This window comes from Alnus glutinosa, chromosome 5, assembly GCF_958979055.1.
Source record: "Alnus glutinosa chromosome 5, dhAlnGlut1.1, whole genome shotgun sequence".
Classification (NCBI taxonomy): domain Eukaryota; kingdom Viridiplantae; phylum Streptophyta; class Magnoliopsida; order Fagales; family Betulaceae; genus Alnus; species Alnus glutinosa.
Window position 1 is genome coordinate 21,787,128 of NC_084890.1, and position 11,488 is coordinate 21,798,615.

Below are 11,488 nucleotides of genomic sequence, written 5' to 3' on the forward strand. Positions count from 1 at the left end.
TGTTCGAAATATCTTAATGAATACGCATCATGCTTTTCAAATTATCACTTGAGAATTTTTTCAAGAGATTTTCAGATTCCTTTAATTTATTCTCAAGTGTATCAATCAAGTCAAATAGCATGGTATTTTCAGATTTCAAAGAGTCAATCATAGCATGTGATTCAGACAACTGAACAATTAAAGACTCTTTTTCTTGCTTCACCTTTTTGAACTCTTTTGGAGAAATAAGTTTATCGAATTTTGTAAAAACTTTAGAGAGCTCAATATCATAATTTTCTTCAGATGACTAAGAGAAATCCATGATAAAAGGTGTAATAAGAAAAAAATAGAAGTCACAAAGAGATGAGGATCACACTCAGGAAATAAATCCTTTCAATGGAGTGTGCCCGCTCTGATACCAATTGAAAAACGAAATTGACTTCTAAATAGCAAGTGTGTGCTCAAAGTGTCAACAAAAATAAACAATGCGGAAAATAAACAACACAAGAATTTTTTGTTAACGAAGTGGAAACTCAAGATGAGAGAAACCACTCCGGGGCAGATTTTACTATTTATAAGACAAGACTAGATACGAGATAGTAGCACTCACATATACCCGATACAGTGGTCGTACCTTGCTCTCTAACGTGTAACCCAACACGAATGCCTCCTAACCAGGTCTCCTACTTGAACGGGTCTTCAATAGAATCCTTTACCTTAGGGCCGACCCCTAAGATAGACTTCAGTTGTAACGTAGTAATCTCACAAATAACTCTCTAAGCTCTGATGGAATTCAATACCGAATTCTTGCAGTTCTCAATGCCCAGGGGCCTCTATTTATAGGCTGAAGGATGGAATGTGTGACTGCAGTAATATGTACGGACGCCGTCCGGACGGTGAACCTGGGCCGTTTGGACGGACAACTGTGCGACCAGAATTTCTGAGATTTTCGCTGAAAATCTTTCCTATTTAAGAGCCGCGTCTGGATGTTCAGACACTGTCGTCCGAACGGTTGCATGTCCGCTGCAAGTAATTTCCATATATGGCTTCGCGCGTCTGGACCATGGTGGATGGCCGTCCGAAGGGTTTGATCTTCAACACGCAATTTCCATATTTGCTATGCGCGCGTCCAGACCAAAAAGGGCAGGAGTCCGAACGGTTTGAAGTCGAATCGCCAATTTCCATATCAGTTGCACGCGCGTCCGGACCATGCTGACAATCGTCCGGATGGTTGAATTTGAATTGTGATTCTTCCCTTATATATTAGCGCGTCCGGACGAGAAACCACGTCGTCCGGGCGGTTGTATCAATCTTCCCTTATTTTGAACTTGGAAAGAATCTGAAGCTGATCGATCATTGAGAGGCGTCTGGACTGGCTGCTGAGTCGTCCGAATGAATGCAAGCTGGAACAGAAGCTTCTTGATACAGTGGAGGGTCCGGACGGAAAAACACGTCGTCCGGACGGATGATGCTGATCTGTCGGGTGTCCGGATGGGATGGCACGTCGTCCGGACGACTGACAGGGAACCTGAATTCTTCTAACTTTCAAGTTGTGCAAAAATTTCTGACATTACTCTGAACAGTGGAATCCCTGTTGAAAGCATCTTTACATACAAGTGATTTTGTCAACCAAAATGTAGCCAATCAAAACCTAACACAAGCCATATACAAAAGTACTCAAAATAAGGACACCATAGTCCTATCCCTCTACGACTGTCGCTACAAGCTTCAATCGTAGTAACCAAATAGAATGCTACCGGATCATCATTCGCCTCAGGAGTACTTGCAATCATAGGAATATCATCTACACGGTTGTGGTGGTATCCATATCCGCATAGGTGAAAGAACGAGACCACCGTCTCAGTATAAAACATACTAAGACCTCAGTGATATAAAACTAGCTGAGTTTTCATAATGAACCAACCTTTCTTTTATTTTTAGTCATGCGAGCACTATATCAGCCACAATTTACCAATATCTAATACAGTAAACACCGACTATTCAGAAAACATTTAAAATATACTATATAGCTGTGAACAAATGTAGAAGTTCCAGTCTACCGCTTGGAAGTTTCTACATATAGACCTCTCTATAATAATACTTTTCAATGGTGGCTCAGACATATGTGCACACGATCACTCCATCACAGATATCACGCCTACACATAGGTCTTAAGCAATAAAACATGGCATTTTACTCTTCCATATTAGGATATCATCCTTCAACATAATACTTGCAACACCATCTCTAATAATATTTCAGCTTCATGCCTTGAACATCAGTAGATCATGTGAGCACTAGAGTTAAACTCAATATGCTAACACGTCTTTCCTGAAGAACAATAACAGTCAACCTTCTTACTTATAGACATGCCATTACTCGCACCTGGGCAGTCATAAATCCATGTACATTCAAGTTCAATGTATGGCATCTTAACACATGCGATTATCCGATAGAAATATACATAAACGTTTTTCATTTAAGACACTTATGCATATCAACACGTCTAGTAAAAGCTACTCATAACATAAAAATATCACTCATGAAACAATGCTATACATGATATGCATGAAACTGGGTCTACTGGGGCTTGGGTCCCCCACGATGCTGATAACTTCTGTTTAACTGTGTTTTCTTCGTTCTGTTACTGTTGTACTATTGTTGTATGTATGCTCTATACTACATGCTCTACGCTCTGTGCTTAACCAGTATATGTTTCACTACTGTATCATGCTGTAAAATCATACTGTTACTAAATCATGTTCTTTTAAAACTAAACAAATCCAACATTTCATCAAATAATTTGAAATCATTCAAATCCCGTTTCTTCATAAAACATAAACAGTTTCAACATGACATGTTCTCAAGCAATTTGCATAATTTAAATCCCAACCGCAGCACACACTTTTAACCATTTCAACACTTTTCAATCATGCATCAATTCTTAAACATCATTGATATAATTTGAATATAATCGAAACTAATCAAATTATCCAAAACATATACATTTCATCATATGGTCGGTTCGGTTTCATAAACAATATATATATATATATATATCAATCTATTACATATAAAAATATATATTTTCTCAGTGAGTAGAATACTCACCTCAGATCGCTTGTACTCCTAATAGCCAAACGACTCTAAGCTCAACCGTAAAGTGCCGCTAAAATACAATACATTGCATTAATTAGCATTCTAATTAATAATCACACTAGGTGGCATTTTGAATCTCTCAAAAGCCACATTGCTAATTTACCCATAAAAACTCCAAAATTCCTAAATATTTATCCATAATTCCTAATTACTTTAATAAACCCAATGTTGCTAACGCATAAGCATTACTTAGGGTTAATCACAATAATATAAAATTTTAATAAAATACCCAAAAACTAATGTCTATGAAAAACTTACCAAAAATTCGACAAGCGAAGACCAAATGCTCGGGAAGCTCCTAGCAACTCCAAACCACACCAAACCTAGAGAAAACGCCAAATTAAACTCATTTCTACAAGATTTATTAAAAATCTCCAAAAAATGCGAGTTTAGTGATTTACCTCAAATATTGTGGGCGCGTCCGGACGCCCACAATATTGCGTCCGGATGCGCCGTGTATACTTACATATTTTTACATCATTTTCTCATTTATTCAATTTCCAATTCCTTTTCTCTTATTTTTCTTTTATATAGCTTATTTCTTTAAACTATAAAACATTCTTTACGCGTCTTATTGTATTTTCCAATTGTCAAATTAATTTTAGTCATTTATCTCATTAAATTTATTCTTAAAATGACAAATAACATTCAGTACATCACATTTCACACACTTATGCAATTTTCAACATTTCATGCTCTCCACATCATTCTCATTGTAACATGAAACCTTAACTCATTTGAAATCATCTTAAGACATAACTTAACATAATTGAAGATATTGAAATCAATCACAAGCATATATCATCTCAAAATATCATTGGCTTGGTTTATCATAAATCTAACATTCATTTCTTCGTAAAAACTTTACAAAATGTAATATCTTTTTCTCAGTCAGTTGAATACTCACCTACGCTGCTTGACAACTGGCTATGAAGAAATCTTCCTTGTACGCCATGCAATGTATCACTGTACAATACATTGTGATGACAATTAATACTAACACAATATTTTCTAACTCTAAATTCTCACATAATTCTTGAATTGCTCAAGAATTAAGACCCATGGAAAACCCATAAATTTTTAGGGCTCCATTTGACAACCCATTAACTAATAACAATAACCCATAAGATTATCTTAGGGTTAGACACACAAATTGCTAATTTTACAACACTTAGAAAAATCTAGGGTTTTGGGTTTTACCTTGATTTCTCACCAAAAATGCAACCCAATGCTTGAGAATTTGCTAGAAAACTTCAAGAACACCAAATACCTAAAGAGATTTGAGATATTAAGCTCAAACACCTAAGGATTTACTCAAAATCTAGCAAAGTTAAGATTTTCGGATTTACCTCAAAACGACCGGTGAAAATGTAGATCTTGTAGCAAGGATCATGTTTCCGGTGTCTGATTTGAGTTTGGAAGTTTCAATCTACCGAAATCTAGGGTTTATTATCAAACCCTAAGAGAGAGGATGGAGAGAAATCATTTGGGAGGAGAGAAATAGGGGAAGAAATGAGCTGAAAATTCGCTTCTAGCAATTTCTACCGAGGCCTGTCCAGATACGTTAGTGGGTTGTCCAGACATGCGCTGAAAATGCAACTTTCTGCCAAGCCCGTCTGAACACAAGATTTGCCCGTCCGGACATGTGCTGACAAGTGAACCTACTGCCCAACCCGTCCACAAGCCGTCCGGACACGCCAGAGGACACTATTATACTGCATGACACATCCGGACACAGAATTGGTATGTCTGGACGCACAACTTAGAAACTCAATTCTAAATGTTTCCTAAGTGTTTTTTCCTCATTTTACCTAATTAATCACTTAATTACTCTAATTTATGTTTTTAATGTAAACAATAATCCTATGGCTCCAACTCATGATCCAGATAAGCCACGCCAACAATCACGGAATCCCACGTGAGACTCCTCTCCAACGTCTACAGGAATATTACTCTCCAAAGGCTACATTTATTTCATTCCTTTATTATCACCACCAATGGCGACTTCCATGCATATATTACATAACAAGCATCACACCTCCAACAGCTACATTGATTTCATTCCTTTATTATCACCACCAACGACTACTTCCATATATCACATACCACCTTTCCTTTCATATGTATATACGGCCATAACTAGTTCCCATAGAAGGTTCCATGCCTTGTATATTGTAAGACATCTTGGATCTCCCAAAAGATTAAGGGAGCACCAATTCTTTCATGGTATCAGAGCCATATTAAGGTCACGCAATTTTTTTTTTTTTTTTTTCCATTTAGCCCACACAATTTTTTTTATTCATGGCTTCCTCCTCTGGTGCTCCTATTTTTATACTACTAAATGTTATCCATATGATTCAAGTTAAGCTAGAAGGTCCCAACTATATGAGTTGGCTGTCTCAAATTGTTCCTTTGCTCAAAACAAATGAGCTAATGGGAATACTTGATGGCTCCGAACCATCACCTCCTCCCTTTGTTACTGACCCAACAGATGAAGCAAAGCAAACTGCCAATCCTGCTCATGCTTTGTGGGAAAAGAAGGATCAATTTATTCTCAGTTGGATCACTACCACCTTGGCTGAAAATGTACTGGCAACAATTTATGGGTTGACCACTGCGCGCCAAGTGTGGACTCATCTTGCCAACAGATTTGCATCGAAATCACAATCAAGAATTAGCCATCTTAAGCGGCAGCTTCACACTTTGCAGCAAGGCTCACAAACCTGCACAGAATATCTTCGTACCGCCAAATCCTTGGCTGATCAATTGACAACCATAGGACACCAAATTCTTGACGAGGATCTTATTTCATTTATCCTTAGTGGTTTAAATTCTTCTTATAATATTTTGTCCAATTTTATTCCCTTACTACAAAGGATAATTACTTAACCTTTGAAGATTTTCAGGCAGAACTATTGACTCATGAAATTTTGATTGAAAATCAAAATTCAACCATGCAATCCGACATTGGCAGCTTGGCATTCTTCACTCACAAAAGAGGAACAAACTCATCCTATGAGAAAAAGAAATATGGTGGGCTACCCAAATTCCACCAATACCATCTAGGATCCCATAGAGGACACTTCCAAAATCAATTCCATGGACCAAGACAACACCATTTTTTGTCCAATACGCAACAGCCCGCTCAGCACCATTTCTCTCGCCAACCACACCGATTTCCATAGCAACAAGCTCTTTTTCCACAGCAGCCATTGTCCCACAAGCAGCACCAATTTCGGTCTCCACCATCCTTTTCCAGCCCATCCCCATTTTTCAATGGTAATTCTTCCAGGTCCCCTTGCCAAAATCTGTGGCAAATCAAATCATTGTGCCGTGGATTGCTACCACAAGATGGACTATGCCTATCAAGGTAGACATCCACCTGGACAATTGGCTGCTATGATAGCACAATCAAACTTTTCTCATAAGGATGAGCAACATTGGTTCGCAGACAGCGGGGCTAATGCTCACATTACCTCTGCACTTTAAAATCTTTATATCCAACAACCTTTCCAAGGTGATGAATCTGTGGCAGTAGGTAATGGTACTGGATTACAAATCCAAAACACAGGTTCCTCCACATTCCACACTCCTCTTTCACGTATTGTCTTGAAAAATATTTTACATTGTCCAAAAATTTCCGCTAATTTATTATCAATTAATCGCTTTTGTATTGATAATCATTGTTACTTCATACTAACCAGTTCTCATTATTTTATTAAGGACATCCTAACGGGAGCAACACTCTTGGAAGGACCGAGTGAAGACGGATTGTATCGCATTTACTTGAAGAGAACCTCTTTGAATAAGTGTCATGGTCTCACTGTGTTTCTAGGCATAAAGACCTCCTTTGACGTGTGGCACTCAAGGCTTGGACATCCCGCTGACCCTGTTGTTCATCGCCTAGTCACATCTCAAAGTCTCCCTGTTTCTGGCACTTTAGTTAAAACCCACCTTTGTTCGTCTTGTCAATTAGGAGAAGGCAAGAAATTGCCTTTTGTTGAGTCTAGCCGTGAGTCTTTGTCACCCCTTCAAATCATTCATTCTGATGTATGGTCCTCACCAATTACCTCCACTAATGGTCATTGATATTATGTTATTTTTATCGACGACTATTCTAGATTTAGTTGGATGTACCCTCTTCATTAGAAATCAGATGTTTTTTCTTATTTTGTTCAATTTAAAACTCTTGTTGAAAACTTATTTTCTTGCAAAATACAACAATTTCAAAGCGATGAGGGTGGGGGGGGGGGGGTGAATACATGTCACGTCAATTTACATCTTTTTTAACAACACATGGGATTTATCACAGGATCACATGCCCACACACTCCTGAACAAAATGGCATTTCAAAACGTAAACATAGGCATACTATGGAAGTTGGTCTTTCTCTTCTCGCACAATCCCATCTAAATACTTGTTTTTGGATAGATGCTTTTTCAAACTGCAATTTATTTAATTAATCGTTTACCTTCATCTACTCTTAAACACATGTCTCCCTACTTTAAATTGTTTAAAAAAGAACCTGATTATTCTATCCTACGTGTGTTTGGATGTGCTTGTTATCCCTTACTAAGACCATATTCTACTCATAAACTTAGCTTTCGTAGTAAAATGTGCATTTTTTTTTGCTATAGCTCTAACCAACGTGGTTGTAGGTGCCTTGACCCCATTTCAAAAAGATTTTATGTGTCACGACATGTCGTGTTCGATGAAGAATTTTTTCCAGCCAAGGCTACCCAACCTACTTCTTCCACAACTACTCCAGCCCAGGTATAGACTCCTGTCATGCTCCTTAGCCTTGCCTTAAATTTTAATCCTTCACCAACTTCATCTACCACACCTATTTCCACACCTATTCCCCTACACCAACCTACACACGTTCCTACCCCTTCGGTGTCTACCCCATCTCCTGACTCCATACCAGTCCACCTCTCACCCACTCAGGCCCCTCCCGCCCCTCCACATCTCCCCCCTCCCACTTCCCTTCCGACCCTACATCCCATGACTACCAGGTCTCGTACTGGCTCCACTAAACCCAAGAACTTCCCACATTACACCCTTCACTATTTTACCACCCATCCCCTTAAAGCCTTTACTGCTATCTCTCCCGAGATTGAACCCACCTGTTTCGGCCAAGCCAACTCAGCTCCTAAATGGCGTTTGGCGATGCATCAATAATATGAGGCTCTTATAAAAAATGGCACTTGGACTTTATGCCCCAAACCTCCTCATCAACACCTGATTCGCAATAAATGGGTTTACAAAATTAAAAGAAAACTCGATGGCACTATCGACAGATTTAAAGCCTACCTTGTTGCTAAAGGATTTGATCAGTGAAGCAGCATTGACTACACTAAGAAATTTAGTCCAGTGATTAAACTAGCTACTATCCGACTCGTACTCGTCCTTGCTATCCAATTTGACTGGAAAATCACGCAACTCGACATCTCCAATGCCTTTCTACATGGCATTATCACTGAAGATGTCTTTATGGAGCAACCCCAGGGCTTTGTGGATCCCATCACCCTACCTTTGTTTGCAAACTACATAAGGCCTTATATGGCCTCAAGCAAGCACCATGGGCATGGTTCAATCGATTGTCTCTATCCTTACAATAGCTTGGTTTTTCTGGTTCCTTGGTTAGTTCGTCCCTCTTTTTTTTTTTTTTTTTTCCACTCAACTAATGTTTTAATTTTCTTACTTGTTTATGTTGATGATATCTTAGTCATAGGAAATAATCAGACTGCCATTTCTTCTCTCATCTATGCACACCAACAAGAATTTCCTCTCAAGGATCTCGATGACTTATCCTTTTTCTTTGGCATTCAGGCTACTCGCACTTCCAACAAGCTCCACCTACGGCAGACCAAGTACATCACCGATCTCCTTCACAAAACGGGCAAGGTTGGAGCAAAACCTTACACCGCACCATGTGCTTCAGGATCTCAGCTCTCTTCCTCAGCTGGCGACCCTCTACCTAATCCCAGCATCTATCGACAGGTAGTGGGTACCTTATAGTATTGCACTCTCACTCGGCCAGATATTGCATACTCCGTCAATCAACTCTGTCAACATTTACACTCTCCAACCACTCTCCATTGGACAGCCGCTAAGCGGGTTCTTCGCTACTTGAAGGGTACACCCAATCATGGCCTCCTCCTTTCCAAAGGCCACATTGTTTAGCAGCCTTATATGAATCTGATTGGGCTGGCAACCCTGATGATCGCCGTTCTACAACAAGCTTTGGTGTTTTCTTTGGCTCCTATTTGATCTCCTGGTGTGCCAAGAAGCAACTTGTTGTGTCTTGCTCCTCCACTGAAGCTGAATATAGAGCTTTGGCCATTCTCACTGCTGAACTCTATTGGCTCCGCATGCTCTTTAAGGATCTTCATGTCCCACTGCCCACTGTTCCTACAATCTGGTGTGATAACCTTGGTGCCATTGCCCTCGCCTTTAATCCTGTTTACCATGCTAGGACAAAACATATTGAAGTTGATTACCATTTCATCCACAAGAAGGTCCTCAATAAAGATATCACAGTGCATTACACGCCTACCCATGATCGAATCGCAGATATCTTCACCAAAGGTTTCACCTCACCTCGTTTTCTCTTTCTCCGTGACAAGCTTATGGGATTTTACTCCCCCATCAGCTTGCAGGGGGCTGTAAACAATAATCCTATGGCTCCAGCTCATGATCCAGATAAGCCACACCAATAATCACGGATTCCCACGTGAGACTCCTATCCAACGTCTACAGGAATATTACTCTCCAAAGGCTACATTTATTTCATTCCTTTATTATCACCACCAACGGCTACTTCCCTGCATATATTACATAACAATCATTACACCTCCAACAGCTACACTGATTTCATTCCTTTATTATCATCACCAATGGCTACTTCCATATATCACATACCACCTTTCCTTTCATATTTATATACGGCCGTAACTAGTTCCCATAGATGGTTCCATGCCTGGTATATCGTAAGACCAAACATTGTATTCATATATTATAAATAAGACATCTTGGATCTCCCAAAAGATTAAGGGAGCACCAATTCTTTCATTTAACAATTAATTAACATCTTGGACGTTACATCCCTCCCTCCTTATAAGAATTTTTTCCTCGAAATTCAAATTCTAAGTCGTTAAACGAGATTACAAACATGTATTTTATCTAAAGGAAGACATGAAAATAGTGTGATAAAGTGATCATACCTGAGTTTACTCAAACAAATGGGGATATCAATCCTGCATCTTTTGCTCAAGCTCCCATGAGGCTTCTTTTACACCGTGAATTTGCCATAAGATCTTCGCTAGGGTTATGGTCTTGGTCCTCAATTGCTCTTCTTTGGGATTTAACACTTGCACGGGAAGCTCTTCATATGTCAAGTTTGCTTGAATATTAAGAGGCTTGTAGCTTATAACATATGAGGGATCATGAACACACTTCCGCAATTGAAAGACTGGAAGACGTCATTAATGCCCGCCAAGCTATGAGGCAATTCGACCTTGTACATTGAGGACTCACACTCTTTAAAACTTGGAATGATCTATTTGATAATGGTTCTAACCTTAAAAATTTAACCATTTGTGTCTCAATTGTCATCTCCTTTAGTTTTGCATTACCAAAATGCATTATGCCTTGCATTGGCGACACCTTGAGGTACACAAGGTCACCAACCTCAAACTCAAGCTTCCGGAGATGTTTACCCACATAACTTTTCTGTTGACTTTGGGCGGTGAGCATCTGCTTCCGGATGAGTGCGACCTTCTCTTTCATGTCCAGCACCATTTCTGGGCCTAACAATTATCTTTTGCCAACTTCATCACAATACAATGGCGATCTACACGTACTCTCATACAAAGCTTCATACGGTGCCATGTCACTCTTAGTAAAAAAAAAAAAAAAAAAAATGCAAAATTAGTTCATCTGGTTTACTTCTCTCTAGTATCAAAATGAATTCAGAGGTCCTTGTGGTATGCCAAAAATACAAATCACTCCCTCCAGTCAAATTCCATCAAAACACTTGACGGATTCTGTTCGTGTGCCACGTCAGCAGCAATAAACTGACGACAAGTGTCACTGTCATTGATATATATATATAAAATATATAAAACTAAAAATTTAAAGAAATTAAAAACTTAAAAAATTATGATTTTTTAATAAATAATGAAAAAGAAAAAGAAGAAAAAACCAAGGGGTGGCCTGCGAGCCACCCCCAGCCACCCATAGCCCATGGGGGTGGCCATGCGCCACCCTTGACCACCTCTAGAGTGGCTCGTGGGCCACTCGAGGTAGGGGGTGGCCTTCGAGCCACTCCTAGTGGTGGCTCTAGGGT

At 39.3% G+C, this 11,488-nt stretch overlaps 1 protein-coding gene across 1 annotated transcript; it reads right to left on the reverse strand.

Annotated features, from left to right (window-relative positions):
• Positions 1 to 10,391: 10,391 nt before the first annotated feature.
• On the reverse strand, positions 10,392 to 10,941 carry LOC133869081 (uncharacterized). The gene is made up of 2 exons (XM_062306052.1): positions 10,721 to 10,941; positions 10,392 to 10,566 (listed from the first exon to the last, which is right to left on the reverse strand). Exons 1-2 carry the CDS (start codon positions 10,939 to 10,941, stop codon positions 10,392 to 10,394), a joined length of 396 nt encoding a protein of 131 aa, XP_062162036.1.
• Positions 10,942 to 11,488: the final 547 nt, after the last annotated feature.

Coding starts and splice junctions, on each gene's coding strand:
- LOC133869081 (XM_062306052.1), bottom strand. CDS start 10,941: ATGGTGCTGGACATGAAAGAGAAGGTCGCACTCATCCGGAAGCAGATG. Junction 10,567..10,720: donor CAAATGGTTAAATTTTTAAG/GTTAGAACCATT, acceptor ATATGTTATAAG/CTACAAGCCTCTTAATATTC.